Below are 22,660 nucleotides of genomic sequence, written 5' to 3' on the forward strand. Positions count from 1 at the left end.
ATGTCCCCAGTGAGTTTCTAGCAAAAAAAAAAAATTTTTTCACTTTCTGGAATGTCCGTATTTCGGAATAATTCGGATAACGGATATTCGGATACGGGATACTCGACCTGTATCATCCATAGGCCTCTATAGAATATGCATTTCTGTGTTACTTTACATAAATTATGAAACTATGTTACAGGTATTTATACTCCGCTACGTATGGCAATCATGCTGCTTTACTCCTCTCTGTAGCAGGAATGCCATGCAAAGCTGTGTACACACAGAGCGATATTTGCTATCGATTTTGAGTATACAGTATAGTAAATTCGTATAGCAAGTTAGTTGAATTCACACAGTATTCAAATGTATGTGGTTTAAATTTGTGGCCTTGCGGCATCGGGAGTGCATGCATCTGAACACTGTAGGAGGTATTCAATCTCCCGTCCGCTATTCCCGATGGGGGAAATAGCGGCAGGGTGCTATTCAATGCGGTCTTCGACAGCATTGAACAGAGATCTCGGCAGAACGTGCCCAACTTTACAAGCAGTCGGGCACGTTCGGCCAAGAACGGTCGGGAATTGTCGAGCTCCCGGCCACAGCTCGATGATTTGTCAGGCCCCCTTTTCGGCGCTTGGCAGGCGGGACAAGGTAAGTCTATCTTGACTATTTTTCCTGTAAAATGTATTTTACCAAGGGGTACCACAATACATACTTCAGGTGCAAGTGTTTTGTATGGATTTAGCTAGTTATACCAATGGTCCAAAACTTAGAAGAGCTCCTCAAAATTACTTCAGAACCCTAGGGTTTATGTGATTATAATGTCCTGCAGATGGATTGTCATCACAGACTGGCTTATTTATATTGTCTTATCTCTTTCCAAAGCATAACTGACTGCCGACATCGTGTTGGGAACCTTTGGATTGTAGTGTTTTATTTATTTGTACATCCATTTTGTTCTGCCTTTACAAGCCTATAATTGCTAGAGGGTCCTGTAACGATTAAGTGCTCAGCTAATTGGCTTGGCTGACTGGGTTCCTAGCTTTTATCAGTAAGATGTAGCTCAATACGGCAGTTGTGTGTTAGAAGCAGAAAAAAAGAAAACAATTCTCCAAGAAATGTTATCTCAAATTTAGACCAAATGTTCATTGCAGCCACATTATTATTGCAACTAATATTTAGTAATGAAAGACACAAACACTCAATAAAAGTTCATGCCCGCCCAAAACTTTAAGACTGAGCATTTAGCTTAAGTCGATATCAACACTAATACAAAGTGCAAAGTATTACTTCTCTGCATTCTGACTGGCCCCATTTGTCAAGTCTCCCACCATCATCGTTCAGGGTAGGTTGTCCCGGCTCCTGCTGGCACCATGCTGTAGACCACCACCCCACTGGCTAGTAACTGTCCGGTGCGGGAAAAGGCTATTCAATTAAATAGATTTTTACCCACACCTAAAATGGGGCATTACAGAATGGAAACTCACTGACTCAGCATAAACTACAGAATCAATGGGTGTTGCCCATGTGTGTGCCTCTCTCCTGCGGACTTTTGCTCACAGCTCCTGAAGCACACCACTAATTGGATCAGCCTGGACCATTAATTAGCTGAAGTGATGAGTGAACTGAGGAAAAAAAACCGTAGGCACACGCTGCATTTAGTGTAAAAGGAAGAGATACACCTGTTCTCCTGGAAATACAATAAAACGTGGATATGCACATACAGACGCATTGTTCAAAGATTATTCTGACATATGAAGCAAAATGTATTACACATTAAACAGGCTTGTTCTTACTTCACCATCCATGCTGGCATAGAGGGAGAATATAATTGTGTGCCGAGTGCAGCAAGCCAAGCAAGGGTACACTTTACAGTAACTGAGGGGCCATGTTAACAGTTGTCGACATTTACACCAAAAAAAGAAAGAAAACCTCATGTCTACCTTTTCACGTGTCAACCGTTCGCATGTCGACATTTTGACCGTGTCGACCTATTGCATTGTCCACCTTTTGACCCTGTCGACCCTTTGGAGTGACTGACTGTCTATCAAGATACTGTTTATCTAATAATCTGCAACCGATAAGTGTATGGGCAAAAATCAGCATTAGAACTTACTTAAATTCCATTAAATGTACACTGAATGGAGGACCATTAGGTACCCATTTGGGAGGTGTTTTGTTTGAGTTTATGGCAGCTCAAAGGTTCACAAAACAATGTGTGGTGAACCTTGTATGTGAAGTTTTGCTTATGACTTCAGAGAAAGTGTAATTGAACATTTGTGGTGGCTGATGGTAGAACTGTGAAGTGTCAGCAATGTCCAAAGTATTATATTTTATTGCACAGAAGTGAAACTCCATCTACAATAATTCCAAATATTTTTTTTAATGTACTTTTTGCGCAAGACCTACAGGTATTCTGAATTAGAGGTGGATTAAGCCTTCATGGGGCCCTAGGCAATATACTTGTTTGGGGCCCTCTTCCCTCCAACTCTATTTTTGCTGCTGATTGCAGGTGGCATCGATTACCTTGATGCGTGCACAGTCAACAGATTAATGCTCAGCTGCGTGATTAGCACTGCATACGAATTTGAATCAGGCTCTAGCAGGTAGGTTTAATATCTGCGTCTCAATTAAAGTAACCAACCTGACTGCCAGCTTTACTTTACAAATATATTTTAGCCTATCAAAATGAATTTTGGGAGTGTTTACAGCTACATGTGATGTCATGACATCACGCTGTTGTAGCGTTCCAAAATGAGCATTGTGCTCATCTGGGAAAGTTTTGGATGACCACGATATTTTTATGGGGCCCCTTGGGATCTGCTGGGCCCTATGTAGTCAGCTGGGTTGCCTTGTGGATAATTTGCCTCTAAATAGAGCTGCCCACGAGTAACATGGGCAAATTAAACTTTTCATATTAACGGATTTGAGTATCTTGGTTGCTTTTAGTAAAGATAAAAGGTAACCCATAATCATTTTGTACTTTTATAAGGAATGGCGATGTTCAGAAAGGACATGGGCAATTGGCCCGTTAGATAAAAATGTCAGAACATTTCAAAAAATTTAATTTGTGCTACGACAATACAAAAGCAAAAAATAAATAAAAAAATAAGGAGTTGAATATGCTTTGTTTAGAAAAAAAAAACACCTTTCATCAACAATTAAAGCAATTTAAATTCTATGGAAGAAAAGCAATAATGTGTTATGATTACTAGAAAATTGCACAATTTGTGTAAACATTGCTAAATTAGCACTAAGCATTATTTCAAACATTGCAATAAATTTAAAACAAAAAAACAGTGGCAGGGGAAAAAATGCTAAATATTTACTACAGTATATTTATTAAAGCACATCACACATAAGGACAACAAAACCAATCAAAGTGGACTATACAGTACATGAGATGGGTTGACACATATATCATGCGCTGAAAACACAAAAACATTGAAAAGATAGTAAAAAGTAATCACCCACTTGAACATTTACCTTCCACTGCTCTTTTAAAGAAGACTTTGCAACTTCCACAAGTGACCACTCCATAATGGCACCCAGATGCCTCATCCCCACAAACCAGACAAACTTTGGAAGGTCTTGAGGACCCAGTTGACATGGTCCGTAGTGCGGAGCTGAAAGAAAGAAAATAAATCTCTTAGTTATCAATAATTTGTTAACTATGCCAATGAAAAGTTTTGTATCAATGATGGTTTGTTAAAATGGGATATATACAGAACATGTTTATATATATATAACCCATGTTAAATGAACCCCATTTTTTCATACCCCTACTATACAACTACGCATGGAGATGATTTTATATAGTGTGGCGAGCGCAGCGAGCGGACGCGGTCTCATAAGAAAAACGGGAGCCCAGATATTACATAAGTACCATTTTTATTTCTTATTATATGCAAAACTCAATAAAAAAACTATTGAAATATATACATATTTAATGTTAAGACTAAAAAAAAAAAAAAAAAAAAAAAAAAAAAAAAAAAAAAGGGGATATATACAGATGACCAGCGGTCAGGGAGCCAATCAGAAAACTGATGCCAGCATCTTGAATGAGAGAACCCCTACAGAAAAGTAAATTTACACCCCCCCCCCCCCCCAGCCCCCAAAATGATACCTTCTAGTAGACTACCCACCCGCCGGCCTGTTCCCCTATTCCTGTCCCACTAGTGCCTAACCCCCCTTACCATGCGGCCTAACTGTATCCCCCCTTCCTGCAGCCTAACCTTAAGTCCTCACATTTGTGCTTAAATCTAATCCCCCTGTCCCAGGCCAGACCCTAACCTGTTCCGCATACTCACCAATTGGGATGCCGGCTGTCAGTATTCTGCTGCCAGCATCCTAATCCTTTCAAAGATCCTGTGCTGGTCCTTTGAAGGAAGTCAGAATTCCAGCGTCTGTATACTGAACACCAGTATCCTGACTGCCAGGATACTGAATTCATCCCATTAAAATAGGCTTTTCATTAACCAAGGAATTCCCTTCCTACAAGTGGTCTTGCTGTTCCTTCAACAGCATGTTGGTAATGAAGAGGAACATGGGAGAGTTGGTTAGATGCCCAGTTTGCAGCAACATCACCATCACTGCCATATGCAAAGAGAAAATTATATTCCAGGCAATGTATAAGCTAGTTTGATCCAAAAGGGACACAATTATAATGCTGCAGTTTCCAAGTAGTGCCCAAATAGAGAACCTATATCTAATGTATAAATCTCATTTGCCAGGTTCACAACACAGTTTTGAACTTACATTAAATTGATTTTAGTATTTAAAAATTGCAGAGAAAAATATACTTTTATGAACAATGCAAAAATATATACTAGATTTACATAATATATATATATATATATATATATATATATATACATACACATACATACATATATATATAAATACCTTAACCCACGCCACCCTTTTAAGAAAGGCACTTGTGTGCCGAAACAGCCGTCAAGGTACTTTGGGACATACCCAGGAGCTGTAAAGTATCATTCATTTATGATTAAAGGTGTTTGCTGCTTATATTAGCCATTTGAATTGAAGCTTTGATGCCTATTCTTATATAATAAATACATATACACACTAATACATATACCCACACACACACACACACACACACACACACACATATATATTTATTAAGGAGTGAAAAGGCATGTTAGGGGTTAGCGTTACCTGCAGTAATAACAGAACTATCGCTGGTGACAATCCTGACCTTAGAAATCACAATCTGAAAGACGATTTCCAAGTACAGCAACAACAGGTAACACTACCTCCTTGAATAAAACATTTATCTCATTTAGAGGTAGATGTAAGAAGCAGTGATAAGGGAGGAGAAGTGATAAAGTGCCTGGTACTTAATCACTGTCCAATCAGCTTCTGACTGTGACTTTTTAAACCCAGCCTGTAACTTAACAATCAGGAGCTGATTGGCTGGTGATAAAGTACCAGGCACTATATCACTTCTCCTCCCTCCTCACTGTTTCATACACCTACTCCTTCAGGCCAGATGTACTAAGCTTAAAAAAGTGATATACTGTAGTGGAGAGTGATAAACCACCATCCAATCAGCTCCTGCCTCTCTGTTTTAAAACCCAACCTGTACCAAGCAGACAGGAGCTGATTGGCTGGATGTTTCTCACTTTCTATTATATCACTTTTTGAAGTATGATACATCTGGCCCTGATAAAAGTTTAAAAATTATATATGTTTTACATCCATGAAATACATTTGATCAATTTCATACATTTACAGTATCAAGGATTCGGTGAAGAATTTACCCCTTAACAAAACTGGGACAGTATTGCAGGGACAGCTGAATATTTCTAAATGGCAGCAATAAAATATCATATTGCCACAATAAAAAGACTTCCAGGTGCTATAAAGATAAATACTGTAGGCTCCTGATTCAGACTCACAAGCACATACATTTGCAGATAATCCTTACTACAAATAAGCTAGAATTCCAACATTGCCTTTATGTGTCAATAGAAAATGCTATTATTTTTTTGTGACAATATTAAAACTGTACACTTTAACTTTAAATTCAGTCAGTCTGTTCAAGAAAGCTGTTCCTTACACAACATGGATTCACAGATGGCTTGAAATTAAATTTTCTTGCACCACGTCTGCAACATGCTGTCAGATAAATTCCCAATCACTTCACTTGACCATAGCTGTCGACATAATAAAATGAACAGAATTCAGACTATAGAGGTCTGGACCGTGCAACAAAATATCCACGGTAAGCAACTCAATGGGCTCGCCTGTGATTGGTCAGCAAAATAACTACAATTCTTTGTAATTATGCATTATGCTTTAATTGCACCATAAACATTACCTAACACAAATAAAGTGGGTGAAAGCGGTGTCCAAGACTTGGATGAATAAACAAGCACATCTTAAGTGTGTTGAATAAGTCTCCTTGGACATTTTAATTGCCTGAATGTCTTAAGAAATGCACACTTTCACTGATTATTCTAGTCACTGCCGACCTTCCAAGTGTATCGGGAAACTTGTAGAGCAGGTTACAGCATATTACAAAACACAGGTCTTTCTGTGTTGGTTGTAGATGGCAGTATTCAGGGAGTCTAGCTTACTACACATGTCTCATTAAAAAGAACAGCTAATTGCTACCGAGCAAGTCTAGGGCAAGCACACTTCCACAGGGAGGATCACCATATGATTGCTTTGCTAAAAGCCTCTCACTGTTGTTACATAACAGAGACAATAGAAGCAAAAAAACAGGAAATCAGTCAGGAATGATTATGAAATAGTACAAAATGCATGTATTTAATGGATATGGGTCATTCGACAGTCATTAGGTTGATACATGCATTATGTCGACATGGTCATTGGTCGACAAAAGCATTAGGTCGACATGGAAAATGTTAACATGAGTTTTTTATGTTTTTTTGTTGTTTATGTCGGCCTAAGTCGACATGGATATTGTATAAGTGTACCACTTCGCTCGCTATGTTTCAGGGCATGTACTATTCTCGCTCTATGCCCACTTGGATAGTAAAGTATGGAAAAACCATCTTTTTAAAAATACAAAAAAAAACACACATAAAAACTCATGTCGATCTTTTCTTGTTGACCAAATTACCACGTAGACCCATTTCATGTGTCGACTTAGTGACTGACGGTCGACCTAATGCTTGTAGATTAGTAATCACCACATCACGTATTTAATACCGCAGTTACCTTTTAAATAATGCTGCACATGGAACTAAAATAATAAAGTGGAGTGTGGAGCAGAGCACTCCTGCTGTACAATGTCACTGTTTGCAGGGCTGCACAGCAGGAAGTAGAATTGCATCATCTTTCCTGCAATGGTCTACTCTCCTGGAGCCTGGGAAAGCTCCAGGAAATTTAGGAGATGCCCATTCCAAGAGAGTAAGCATAATAGGACTCCAAATAGGACTCCAAGCACTCTGTTTATTAACAACTATTGACAAGAGATTAGCATCAAAAAATAATTGTACTACTTTCATGACAATTAAATTAAATAGCTTGCTACGTGTACTAGGGGGGTAATTCAGACCTGATCATACGGATGCAAATCCACAGCAGCCAGTGATCAGGTAAGCCGCTGTCCTGTTCCAGGTAAATCCCTCTGTGCAAATTAGTGTGCTCGCTGTGCAAATGGATGTGTACTGGGGCACATCTGCGCGCAACCATGCAAATATGTCCGAAATCCATTGTAACTGGCTCATTCCTCAAATCATTTTTACATAGCGCATAAGTCATCGCATGCACTGCATAGCCTGAGACTTACACGGTGCTGCAATGAAAAGCAGAACCCCTCCCCTGCTTTTTCCTGACACTCCCAGTAGTTAAACCGCCCCCGGAACATCCAGTATTTATCTTGCCACTCCCAAAAAAATGGCGGTTTCCAGCCCCACACCCCCACTCCCTGTCAATCACCTTGCGAACAGGACTAATTGCAGGATGGCCTAGCAGATGCGTACTGGGAAACATACTCATGGACAGTGTATCGATAGCCATTATAATGACTGCAATAAGGGCAAGAAAAAGTACAATTACATATCACCCAGCAATCTCACATCACAATATGACAATTGCTTACGGCCCAGTATATCAACTTAAAAGTTTGTAGAATCTAATAACCTCAAGTTAATAGTCTGTCCAGAGACTCCAAAAAAATCTGTCCAGGGATTTCCAAACTGGGTGCATAGGTACTCTGGGTTACGTGAGGTACTTGCAGGGCTACTATGGGTTGATGGTCCAAATTTCAAATCAAAATGATGGGCAAAACCAGTGCTTGTGGTTGCTAATCATAAGATGTAGACAATTAGATCCACAACCATGTCCACCACCAAATTGGCCACTGGCAATCACAGTTTACTATAAAAAAAAAATTATTATATTATTATAGTACAGAATTGCCGCCTTTTGTCCTATGATATGCATGCCATTTTCTGGAGGGCACCGCGGTACAGAGAACAGCAAATCCGGGTGCTGACACATACACAGGTTGAGTATCCCTTATCCAAAATGCTCAGGACCAAAAGAATTTTGGATAACGGCTTATTCCGTATTCCAGAATATTTTTATATATTTCAATGATGTACCTTGAGGTATCTCACATTTATGTTGTACAAACACATGAAACACACACATATATTTTATTTGTGCATAAAACAAGGTTCCAAAGTGTGTCTATCATCTCAGATACTGAATTTAAATGCCAAGCAATCATTGTATTGCACATATTTAGTACCAGTAGTGCTTTTAGCAAAAAAAAATATTATTTTTGACAGAGTGCCTTGAAATGCTGGTACTATAGGACAGCCCCATGATTCAAAAAACTTCTGTGAACCACTGGGTTTGCAAAAGCAAACTCCTTCTTTAATGGACAAAACCATGTGAACTACAGGCGGGGCAGATGTAACATGTGCAGAGAGAGTTACTGTACATTTGGGTGGGGTGTGTTCATATTGAAATCTAAATTGCAGTGTAAGAATAAAGCAGCCAGTATTTACTCTGCACAGAAACCAAATAACTCACCCAAATGTAACTTTCTATGCACGTAACATCTGCCCCATCTGCAATGCACATGGTTTTGTCCATTAAAGGAGGAGTTTGCTTTTGCAAACCACAGATTTAACCCCTTAGTTACAATCTTGTTCTCATCCTGGGCTGTCAGATCCATACCTATAACATGAAATTCATTACTTTACTTACCCTTATTAACACCATAATTTGTTGTGGCTTTTTTGTTTGCATTATAAACTAATGTTACTCTAGAAAAGCTATAATAAAAAAAATAACAGAAAGGTGGATATTAGTGTGTAATAATGTGGCTTCCTATTATGTTTTACTCATGTACTCCTGCATTGAATGGCAATAAATTTATTTTGAGAGATGAAAACAATTCTGAAGCATATTAATAGATTTACTACTTCTAAAGAACTTCCATTGTACTCCGTAAAATGAATAATTCCCCCCATTCATTTCTAATTCTTACACAAACAATACTTCTAGGTCACATAGAATTAGCACACACTTTAATCGGTACATATTACTCCATAGCCTCTTGACATTAGTTATTTCATTACTGATTTTATTTTGAATTTTATAAATAGAGAATTATCAGCCGTTTACGTTAGAATATTGGCATTTATGTAAACTACATAATTATACCCTGTTAAAACTGCTAAGCAAATTACCGGTTGAAGTTTTTCTACTCGTTAATTTGTATGTCAACGTGGGTCCTTTTGTAGTGTGAACAGGTTGACCCGGAAATAAAGAATGGTGGAAGACCCGGAAATGTTGACCCGTTAACACTACAAAAGGACCCGGATTGACAAGCAAATTACAGAGTCCGCGCTGCAGCAGGCTTTATTACACAGCATTTAAATGCCAAGTAAAAGCAGTCTTTTTCAGACGGGTTGTTTAAATACGGTATTCAAAATGATATTCAAAAGTTTAAATTTGGGAAAAAACGAAGGGTAAAATGAGCCAAGACTAAGCCCCCGGGAGGTTGGCTGCCCCGACCCTTCCTCCGGGAGGCTGGCATAGTAGTATCGAACCTTTGTTTTCTGCTTTAATATGTGTACTGTATATACAGTAGGATTGCAAATTAAGACATTTTTCTTTTTGCATTCTTCAATAAAGATTTAGGGGATGATTAGATGATCAACACAAAAGTTGTTGCCATAACTGTGCAATAGTCATTGTTTAGTGGTGTTGCCTGGCTTCAAAGAAAGATAATATTCTAAGTTACCAGAAATAAACTATTATAGTATACACTATACTATTAATATACTAATAAATCTGTCAGTGACAAGAGAAGTGGGAGGACTGAGTAGCACGTGGGAGAATTTAGAAGCAAGTGGGTATATAAGGGATTTCTTGCACAAGAAAGTTCTATATTGGTGGTCAACAGGGCCTATGGGGGTTCAAAGGTGACATTTTTTTTCTCTTGGTAATGTGAAGGTTGGAAAGTACATAAGTGTCACCAAAACTGTTCTAAAAAAAAAAAAAAAAAAAAAAAAGGAGTGGTGAAGTATCTTGCCATGTCCTTAAACAGAAACAAAATGTATAACTGGCTGATTTCTACTGCACCAACAGTAGTTTATAATTGCCAGTACTATTCCTTATTTTGGGCATTTACTCATTAAATTGGATTATAATGAGATACCTGTGATCAACAACGGTAATTGCTTATTATATAAGATAGTAAAATACTTTTCCCTGTAAATCAGAACCAGCTCCTACCATTTTAGAACACTGCATTATGAATAAACCACTCTGATGTTTATACATAGCCGAGCCAATGACTGTCACTTTTCTTTGCCAAGCCCCACTGGCCATCAACGCTAAGTTAAAAAAAAAGCGCTGGAGGCGACATCCAGTCCCTTATTTTGAAGGAACAATAACACCTGGTCTTTACTGGCTGGGACTCAAAGACAACATTGTATTCGTCCCTACCATTTGAAGAATTTTAATAAATAATGGTTCTATTATGTTTTTTTTTTAACCACAACAATAAGAAGACTTTGTTATGTAGACAATTAGTTACACATGATCATAGATAAACACACTGTGCAGCTGCTAGGCAACAATTAAAGAAGACAAAAAATGAAGTTAAGATTGTTTGCACAGCAATAACATTTTCTGTGTAAACTATGTGGTACAGACATTACAGTATGTGAAACAAAACCCCAAATAAACCCGACACCCATTACTGTATGCATAAGTCATTTACAATATTTTAATGTATTGCATAGTCCGCTTCTACAAATAAAACATATGCCATATTATCCAGTGTTGGAAATTAAGCCAAGTTAAAAATAAATGTAAATAAACACTGGGTGCAAACTACTTATTCAATATTTTCTTAACAAATACTATTAACGGTGTTTAAATATTTACTGTATACACCAGGTAAGGGTTTAAAACAGTATACCATTTTATTTCTCACTGAAAGCTGTTATTTTGAGTTTAAAATAAATAGTTTAAATACCCCTTGGAGCTGTCTGGGATACTGTAGCTGTGTGAAGCACATTCCACATGGTATGCAATACTTGCTTATTTATTAACTTAATTATAATAAAATGGGAAACGCAGCCTATTAACACCAGATTGATAGAGTTCATTTTAGCACACTGCAACTTATATAAATCGGTGTCATTTGGCTTTCATATAGGGGGTATCAATGTCTGCTTTGGTGCCTCTAGCACAGTCTGGTCTGTATTGAGATCCAGACCAGACTGTGCTAGAAACACCATAGGAGAAAGCAACATTCAAAAAAAGGAAAGAGGAACAGCATGGATTTCGAAGGAAGCAGGGTGCCAGAGAGTGAATTGCTGGGTATATACATTTTTGAAAATAGATCATGAACAACAGTCATGATTATTATACAAACATAGATCTACTGAAACCAATCAGATGCTAGTGTTTACTAAGTTAACTTACACCTGACTGATCAGTGCTGCTATCAGGATGATTACTCCAGGAAACATGCAAATAACCTTCAAAATGTGGTTTTCAAAGTTAATTAAATCTTGTTTTATTTTTAACTCAAACATTTTATTAGGTAGATAAAAGTGTGTTTGATATCATGGTGTACCAGCAGCAAGCATCCCACCAAGATAACCCCCCTGGAAAAAAAAAAAATAAAGAAAATAAATCTAGTCCCATACTGTAGGTCTGTATTACAGGGGCCTACACATGGGGGGTTTTGATGAAGTGTTCTGAGCAAAGCTAGATTACTGAGAACGCTTCAGCAAGATCGCTTAGAACACAATTACGAGAAAATGGAACACAGGAACTGATTTGTATCAGTTGATGATGAGTAATTAAAAAAGTAAGGATAAAACATAATCTTGAACTCTTCTGTCCAAATGCCAAGTATTATCATGCTTACGCTTCGTCATAAGGTGTGAGACACCTAATTTCCTGCATATCACTGAATAGCAATACACTGGAAATAGGTCACAAACCCATGGAAACGGATGGCATCTCCTCAGAGTGCAACTGCCTTATTATGTAAAGGAAAATATAGTACATGCTCGCGTATTAACCTATTTGAATTTATTGGTTACACAAATATAAAACCTCCTGGCACAAATGAATATAAATAACCCTTTAAAATACCGTAGATAACATTGCCGTTAGCAAAAACTATTTTTAGATGCCTTTTTGGAAACATTACACTGTACCAATCTGTCAGATCATATATTACAGTAGACTAAGTAACATAATCATTGAAGGCAAAACTTGCCCAACTATACCCCTTAGCAGGGGTTTTTATTACAGCTTATGGCACACCAAGTTACATACACAAGTAAAAGGTTGCCGCTGGCATATATACTGTAGCTGGTGTTTTGCCTTGAACCCTAAGATATGCTAAATATGTTTTGCCATGAATGCCATTAATAATATCAGCATAAATATTGTATTTCCTGCCGGCATCTATGTACGGCATGTTCACAGAGTTCAGTTAAAAATAAAATATCCATTTGTACAACACCAAGATGAGAAAACTAGTATCCATATGTAAATATTGTTAATGCAACCGAGTAAGGAAAAAAATACTTAAGACAATGGAGAAATATTTTGCCTCTTCCTTCTAATCAAACTCCTACCTCCAAAATAACCCATTCCAGGAGCAACAAGATGCTCTGGTGTAGATGTATGAAGCAGTGATAAGGGAGAAGTGATAAAGTGACTGGTCCTTTATCACCAGCCAATCAGCTCCTAACTGTCCCTTTTTAAACCCAGCCTATAACTGGGTTTTGGCCAGTGATTAAGAACTAGGCACTTTATCGCTTCTCCTCCATTATCACTGCTTCATACATCGACCCCAGAGTCTGTTCCTGGACTTCCATAGGAAGCAGTACATCTGTCAGAACAGTCATTAGGTCGACCCCGGAAGGTCAACTGGCCAACTGGTCATTAGGACGACATGAGTTTTTCACTGTTTTTTTACCCGAATGTCGACATGGACACAGTTGGAGTTGAACCGCATCGCTCGCTTCACTCGTGATGCTTCGGGAACGGTGTCTTGCTACGCTCGGCACACTATTTTATTCTCCCACCACGCCCTAATGGATGGTAGGGCATGAAATACCGCCTGTCAGTTAAAAAAAAAAAAAAGTGAAAACCTCATGTCCACCTAATGACTGTTGACCTAAACCCATGTCGATCTTGGTCCATGTCAACCTTAAGTCATGTCGACCTTTAACCCTGTCGACCTTGGGGCCAGTCGACCTTCCGGGGTCGACCTAATGACTGTCGACCTAAGTCTGATCTGACAGATGACCGTTTCCCCTTCCATACCAGTGGCAGTTTTAGGATTGCATGGCTGCAGCACTGTCTAAAATTCAGACACAGGAGCCCCATTGCCACCCCAAAAACCACAGTCCGGGACTCACTGGCAGGTGTGGCTCCCCTATTTAATTTTTTACAGTGGTGCAATCCCACCTCTGCAACTACTACTGGCAAGGAAGTCCAGGAGAGCATTTCTTCCCTCCTGGAAATGGAATCGGTCATCCTGGAAGGTATGAAAACTTAACGTTAAGCTAGTATAGAACAAAAAAGCTTTGAGAGACACGTACAATAGAGATATATGGAATACTTTGATAGCTATTGCCTCGGCCCTGAAACAGGCTCCCTCCCACTATGTGTAGGCAACAGCTAGATTTTAAAACCCTAGTTATATCATTTATTTTTCTCTCTCTGTATAGAGATAATGCCATAGAAGTCATATGTCCACTACATTGGTAAAGCCTAGTGTTTACAAAAGCAACACAAAAACATCTATTTATAAAAATGTATTTGAGTAACCAGGATGAAACACGCTGTTATTCTGTATAATGTGCTAGAGTAGTTCATACTGCAGGTGAAACATTTGTAAAGAGAAAATATTAAAAACTTCAGCAGTAGTTAGGAATTTTTTCCTGTACAGCCAGGCACAATGGTTGTGGGTGTATGTGTGCGCGACAATAGCTATAGTGAATATTAGGTGAACTGTATCCTTCAAACAGCATTTGAACAAAATAGACCAATCGATAATATTCTGGCTGCCACAATAGCATGGCGCATAGCACAGAACCGACATGCCTTCCTGACATCAGTGAACACAGTGACCCACACTCAACATATAGGGCATCTAAAGCGGCATACTGATCATGGATGAGACGGGTACTTTATAAATTAAGAAATAGAGGCACTTGGCTCCAGCTGTTGACACTGGTGCACACGGACTTGTGTCCCCCCCCCCCCCCCCCCATCTATTCACTAATGGGTTTTCAGTGTTGAATTTAATTCAACGCAAAAAAAGTATTAAAACTCTATAAAGTAGTTGGCTTCATATTAGAACACTGATGAAACTCAACCATTCAACGGACTAAAAACATAAATTACAGTGTCTTCATTACGGGCGCGCAGAAAGCATAATTCCGCACTTGCCAAGATCTCAATGCAGCATGCCAATGGTGGCTGGCCATTAGGATATATTAACAACTCTTTCAAAATGCATATAGAAGGCACTCTGGTTTCAGCAAGTAGAGAAGCTCCAATGCAGGCATTGCATGCAGACCGTGACTACAGCTAGGATACACAGACAACTCCCCAATGCCACCACTGCAGTGAAAGGAAGTCCCCATACACCCTGCTGTGCGTGAGGAATATTTTCTGGATGATGTTGAAAATATGCAGTGCATGCTTATTTAAGGGTTCTTCAATTAACACTAGTTGTGGGAGCAAGCAAATACATTCCTGAATATATTATGCAATGTAGCATATGGCACAATCAACATCTCAATAGTTTATCATCTCAATATCACTCATTTATTTTGTATCACTAAGCCAAGGTGTCTCCTGCTATTCGGCTGCTTTATAACAAGTTTTTTGTTGCAACTGATTTTTTACTGAAAAATCAGCAACCTGCTACGCGGTACTGTACAGGAAGTGAATCACGATACACAGACATACGAGGATATAAGAGATTGAGTTTGCCCTGCCCAAAATAGCTAACAATCACACCGCTGTTATACTGTAACCGGGGTATTGCAGGGATGCTGCCTGGTCAACTGGGGTTAAGATGCAGTATGAAAGCACCAAACCTAATAGGTTGATTAACCCAGCAATGTGACCCAGGTTATAAGGAGGGTTAAACCTGGGTTGCCCTGTGTATAATGGGTGACACAGGTTTAGTGTGAAAATGCCAGACCCAGGCTCAAGATCCTGGGTCTGACCCGGTACTGCGATGTGAAAATGGTATACGAGGTGTACCACTCAGACTTAATAAATCTTTTTGTTCAGAGCTGCTCCCAGTGCAGCCTCACCCTCAATAACCCAAACAAATAAACGCACACAAAAACAGAAGTACTGTTCAGTAAAAGATTGTGTCCATTTCTTTGTAGACATCGGGAGTGGTCCATGTTCAGGGCATAATAATTTGGTTGTATTCTGAACCACTATTGCATACACACTTTTGGAGACATTTCATTTTTTTGGTTCACAAGATAATATTTTGAGATTATTAAATATAAATAAATAGGCAGAACATACGTTTATGTAAAAAGGAATAAAGTTCTTGTACCACTGTCCGTATCAGCATCCCATTCCAACTTACAAGTTTTGAGTGGATCTCTATAAAGATTAAAGTGGATATAGCCAATTTCATTTTGCCTATGGACACCAAGCACGACTGCAAAGACAAACTTGTATACAGTAAGTCATCGCAAATGTCAGTTAACTTTACATCCATTAGATATCCTTCAGTTATACGTCAGAAGATGATGAATAGGTTGCCATCTGCCTACTCGCTATTCTACTCATATAGACATCTGCAGGAGAAATAATTACACTGTTTATGATTAATACCTACAGTAGACAATACCGATGCCATACAGTAAAGATTAGAGTTGGCAGAATTTAACAGAACAAAGCCACAAGGCCAACCAGAAATATTTACAACCTATGGCTTAAAAAAAAAAAAAATACCATGACCTTCGTCTTCTTTTTTTCAATTATTTGAAGAAAAATGTATCAAGAGTGTCCTAGTTATTGTCCGTGTATAGACTGACTGGAATTATGCAATTTTTTGCCAAACAATTTACCTAATATATGTAATAACCACTATTCATAGAATGCGTACATATTATAAAGCATTTTACAGAGATCAAACAATAATAATATCAATATCTGACCTATTGTCGCTTACAAAATACTTTCTCTATAATACAAAACACCATTTAATTTAGTCTGAAGTAAAACGGTATAGTATAATTTACCATGCTATGGGTACAGACCCGATCAATATAGCGTTAATAAAGATAATAGTGTTTTTTAATTATTTGGTCAGTGCTGCTTTTAGATTTTAATCAAATCACATAACAAACAAACTGGTAGATGGTTTTGGGTGAAAGACAGGCAACAGTTTATGGAGATACAGTAGGTAGGCAGTGGGTGTGTGGTGACAGACAGAAGGCAGCAAAATCCATTTTAAAGGGAAAAGCGACACAGCGAGAGATATTGGGCATAATTCAAACCTGATTGCAAAGAATAGTTTTTTCTCAAATTGACAACACCATGCAGGTGAGGCACATGTAACATGTGCAGAGAGAGTTAGATTAGGGTGAGGTATTTTGTTGATGTGCAGGGTAAATACTGGCTGCTTTAAATTTACATTGCAATTTAGATTGCAGTTTAAACACACCCCACCCAAATCTAACTCTCTCTGCACATGTTACATTCGCCCCACATGCAGTGCACATGGTTTTGTCCATTGGTGGAAAATCTGTGCTTTTTTAATTCATGTCTGAATTAGCTCATTACATCAGCTCGCACTGAGCAGATGTGTGGTGTGATTAGTACTTATAGGCAGTTCTAGATAGAGTGGTACCTGTATGATTAACAGGTACCACAATAATTGTAATAATTACGTAGCGTAGCTCTCTATAATATTACCATTTTTTTGTCACTTTTCCCTATGGTCTCTTGGGGCATCCTGAGTACGGACTTTTTTAGTCCCAGTTGTGCTTTAGTTAACTCCTGATTATAGATGTGATTCAGATATTATTCAACTTTTTCTATGTATGTGGTGCGCATATCCATTAATCCCAATATAAATCTTTAGTGCCTAATATATAGTTTAGGAATGCATGCGTTTCACTGCAGTGGAGCGCATGTCATTTCCGTTTTTGGGGCCCTTTGGTGGACTCCTCTGAGATGCATGCGTTCCACTAGTGTGGAGCGCATGCTATTTACGGTTTTGGTGACCTTCGGTGAGTTCCATATGAGTGATGCGCACCGCATTTCCGGAGTCGAGTAAAGCGGCAATTCGGCGCATTATTTCCGGCTAGACATGCGTTCTATTTGGTGGAGCGCATGTTATCTCCCTGATCATTGTGCGCTCTCACGACTTTTGGTAGCGCCTATTCAGCGCATTAGATCCGGGTAGTCGTGCATCTTGAGCCTTCCAAGGGGTCTGTGGCTTCATATTTAATTTATCAGCTAATCGCTATTGTATCTCTCTATTAAGGGAGTTTTGATAGATTTTTTGTATAATCTAAGCCCTTTTTTAGCACACTTCCGGGTTTATAACCAGCAGGAAGTGGGAGTGTGCCTTAATTGATTCAGTGATGCCATTAAAAGCTGTCAGGGACACTGCATAGGTACACTGTCTGGTGCTTCCTGTCCTTGGATTTATTATGCTTGTGTCTTGACAAAGATCCCTGTCGAGGATCGAAACGTCGACTGCTGTGATGACCTAAATAAACCTTTCATTCAACTTTGATTTATTGTCTTCGGTGAGTGCCAGCTTCAACCAATTCTTCTGTAATATTACCAAGATATTTTATTTATTTATTTACAGTTTCTTATATAGCGCAGCAGATTCCGTTGATCTCCATTGAAGATATTATAGTGTTTAAGGTTTTCACCTATATAGAGAATAAACCTATGGAATGCTTTCATAGCTTGTGAGCACATGTATATATTTGTAAATTGGGCATGTTTTGGGCCATTTCCGATCCGATGCGCATTGTTTGTTTGGTCATTTTTCAGATCCTACCTGTAGCAGGTAGGATTTGAAAAAGATCCATTCAACTGGATTCAGATCATGTGCTCCAACAGATCGTGAGACGATCGTACAATTGTCTTACAATTTTCTCACGTTCTGCATCGTTCTGGTGTGTACCTTGCTTTAGATTTGGGTGAGTTATTTTGTTTCTGTGCAGAAAATACTGGCTGCTTTATTTTTACAGAGCAATATACTGTGGATGGGCTGCAGTCAAAATACCGACAACCATTGACCGACGGTCAAAATCCCGACAAGGTCAAAAAACCGACATATAGAATGTAGACAGGTGAAAAAGTCAAAATGACTTTCGGTCGACAGGTCGCGAGGTCGACATGGGTTTTTTGACAGTCTTTTTGACCCGACATGTGCCGACAGGCGGTACTTCATGCCCTACCATCCACAAGGGCATGGTGGGAGAATAAAATAGTGTGCCGAGTGCAGCGAGGCACTGTGCCCGAAGCATCGTGAGCGATGCGAGGGGCTGCAGTTGACTCCCAAATGTGTCCATGTCGACTGTGTCAACATTCAGACATTCGGGTAAAAAAAACAGTGAAAAAACCCATGTCGACCTTGCGACCTGTCGACCAAAAGTCATGTTGACTTTTTGACCGTCAGTCAATAGCTGTCGATATTTTGACAGTACAAACCCCACCCAAATCTAACTCTCACTGCACATGTTACATCTGCAGTGCACATGGTTCTGTCCAGTAGAGAGAATTTGCTTTTGCCATTGAACCAGAATATATTGCTAGCTTTGAACATAGAGCTCAAAAAGACCTTTGTGTGAAATGACATTGTGCCCATTTTTGTTATACACCAACTTTCAAAATGTGAATAGGACAAACCAGTGAAAGTGATATGTTAGAACCTATTCTTAGACCATGAGGTCACTACATTAAAATACCAAATTGCTGACATTATTTCCAGGTTCATTTTTCCCTTATGCAAAAGAAAGTATAAAAAAAAAAAAACCCTTTGCTACAGTATGAATGAACGTTATTGACCTTAAAAGCTAAGGACACCACACCATTTCAATGATTTATGTGGAGGTTTGAATTGCAATCAAGAAAATATTAAGGTTTCAATTTTTTTTTCTTTTAATGCAAAAGATTTCACTAAAGAAATTAAACCCCGAGGAGCTTCCCATTTAGAAATAAAAAAAGAGAAAAGAAACAATATTCTTTGTTCATTTATTTGGTGGCTTAGTCTCTGGTAGAACATGCAGAGATGGCATTTTCTCTAAATTACCAAGATCTGTACTCTACACCCTCTGGAGCATTTTTGTCCCTGTGTACCTGAAATTATCTAGACATCTCATTGCAGGGTGTAAAACATGCAGTAATAGAAGACAAAATGGTCATTTGGTATAATGGTGCAAATGTATTAAGGGCCTTAAAAATAGATAAATCTGAAGGGTGAGAAAATGTCCAGCCAATCAATTCCTGTTACATTATAGGCTGTTTAAAAAAAAATGCCAGTTGGGAGTGGATTGGCTGGATGTTTATGACTCTTTAAGACCCTTACATTTATGATTGCCGAGATAAAACATTGGCGGTAGAACTGTGTATTGCATATGCATTAATATTTTTTTTAAGTGAAAAAGAAAATATTTTGACATAAGACCTCATAGGCATCATTCTAAAATGCCAGCAGAGTATAAATACTAGAGAAAGTCCTCTCCGATTCAAGCGGAGACACAACATTTTATTTGGTTATGGCACCCCTGATACCCCTTTCAGACACACCACCCAGGATTGTAAACCTGGTACAATCCCGGGTTTTTAAAATCCCAAATCCATTGCAGGTCCATTTAAAATCCCAGGTAGAGTCATTCAGACATATGCCAGTCCTGGGATAATGCCACAATCCCAACATCTAGAGCTTGGCAAGCGGGACACTCATGCTGCCGAGCCACAAGCACCCAAAAAGGGCGTGGCCTATGGGAAGGGGCATGGCCTTACGGGAGTATGCTTCCTAAGGCCACACCCCATTTTCCGCCCCTCTGCAGCATTAAATAGATTCTATTTAGTCTGGGGGGACTCCCAACTGCCATCTCCCCCCTTCCCCCGGCATGGAACATTAGCAGCCCCAGAAGGGAGGCGGGAACATCCCCAAAAACCGGGACGTTCCTGCGGAAAGAGAGACAGTCGTAGGTATGAATTATGCGCATGCACGTGAAAAATCCTGGGATTTATATAGCCGAGGAACATATGACGTGGGAGTGGAGGGGGGGAGGAGGGCACATGGCTAGTCCCAGAGAAGGGAAAAATAAATAGCCACCCACTGTAGGGGCTGGAGCTGGGTGCAGGGCTGAGGACCCCCCCCCCTCGCAAAAAAAAAAAAGGTACAACTACTAGCAGGTTAATTTGAGAAAATAATAATCCATATATATATATATATATATATATATATATATATATATATATATATATATATATATATATATATATATATATATATATACATACATATACACACACACACACACACACACACAAGAGAGTAATGGTCGGCACTCCAACAACTTATTTTGATATAAAATCTGGGTACCCTCTCCTAGGTAGATCGATTTCTTGCTCACCGTGTATACCAGTGGACATGCGGCGGCACTCCCAGTGAAATAAATTAAGAGACTATACGCTCAGGTAAGCCAGTGTTTCAAATGTATTCATGCACACCCTGAAGAAAAATGTGAATGAACACATTTGAAATGTTGGCTTACCTGAGCGTACAGTCTCTTCATTTATTTGACTGGGAGGGCCGCTGCATGTCCACTGGTATATATATATATATATATATATATATATATATATATATATATATAGTAGTGTCCGTGAGTCTCCAAAACACTGCCATCTGCTGGCAGAGAGCGAAACTACATACAAACAGAGAAAATCACAATGTAGCAGACTAGCTTTCAACGCTTTTGCTTTGAGCGGGCTTATAGTGTTCATTTTAGTACCCTGTTTCTTGTAAAATCCTTGTAGTTCCTCCTTTCTGTCGCTGTCTGATGTGGTACTTTAAGAACAGTCTAGTTTGTATCTCAATGTTGCGATACAAACCAAACTGTTGTAGACATGCAGACTGTTGTAGACATGTGCGACATGCAATTTACAGAACAGCACAAATAGTTTTTGTGACTTTTGGAAGCGCATGCACTACCATTTACATGAATTTAGGCTTCCTAAAACATTGAATTACCGGAGTGACATCATTTGCCATTAATGGCCTCCACACCTAGCTTTGACTGCCTAGCAATAGATGCCAACTCTACAACTCTGGAAATGGAGGAAGGGGTACATAAAGCCCACCACAGACCTTATGCTGATCATGCCCATCCGTGAACATTGCTTCCTTTAACTTGTCCAAGTGAATATGAGAGAAATTAATTTAAAAACAAAAGTCCTGGCAAATTGGACAATGACTAAAAACAGTGGTACAGTAGCATGACTTTTGCGATTGAATAGTTCTTTGGAAAACTTTTGAAATATTATCTTAACCAGACACTGAGCTACAACTGAACACCCTTTAATAAATTTGCAGCTAAAAGCCAGACGTCTGGAGTCATAACCCATACACTATATTCATGACATGGATATATTGATACTTTTCCTCTACATTTGCAAACGCATTTACTAATTTAAATACACAAAGTGGACTTTCCAGCCTTTGAACTGTTACCCCTAATGGTAAAGCTTGCAGATCAAAGGTAGTAAGACTGTATTATAAGACAATCCCCCAGTGTAATTAACATTGAAACAAAGATCTCCAAGTTTGGGAAAGGCTGTTGAAAAATACATTTGACAGAATTCGTTTTGCCTACTAGGGAATATATTACCTGAACTCCAATGAAATTGGTGCAGTTGTGGAATCAGAGGAATATAAAATAACCAGTCTTTTAAAGGAACAAAAATATGAATCTCAAAAAGTTCATAAAAGTAATTATGAATATTATTGTTGACCAATATTAATATTGCCTTTTAATTTATATAGTTGTTAGACTGCACATATCGGTTTAATTTTTGTTACAATCATTTTCTGCCGTTTATCCCTTTTACCATGTTACAGTATTTCTCATGTGATTCACAAATAAGTAGCCATCAAGTTGGGGCC

The 22,660-nt window shown here is 38.7% G+C and overlaps 1 protein-coding gene across 3 annotated transcripts in view; it reads right to left on the reverse strand.

The window, feature by feature from the left end:
- Window positions 1–22,660, reverse strand: part of NR3C2 (nuclear receptor subfamily 3 group C member 2) — a 288,702-nt gene that overhangs the window by 128,160 nt on the left and 137,882 nt on the right. For 2 of the 3 annotated variants that reach the window (XM_083171434.1, XM_083171441.1), the window contains exon 3: window positions 3,454–3,605. In XM_083171434.1, coding sequence (XP_083027560.1) covers window positions 3,454–3,605 — 152 coding nt within the window. The remainder of the gene's footprint in view (window positions 1–3,453; window positions 3,606–22,660) is intronic. The other variant, XM_083171448.1, reaches the window with a different exon arrangement.

Source organism: Crinia signifera, chromosome 1 (genome assembly GCF_055691185.1).
Source record: "Crinia signifera chromosome 1, ASM5569118v1, whole genome shotgun sequence".
NCBI classification, from domain to species: Eukaryota; Metazoa; Chordata; class Amphibia; order Anura; family Myobatrachidae; genus Crinia; species Crinia signifera.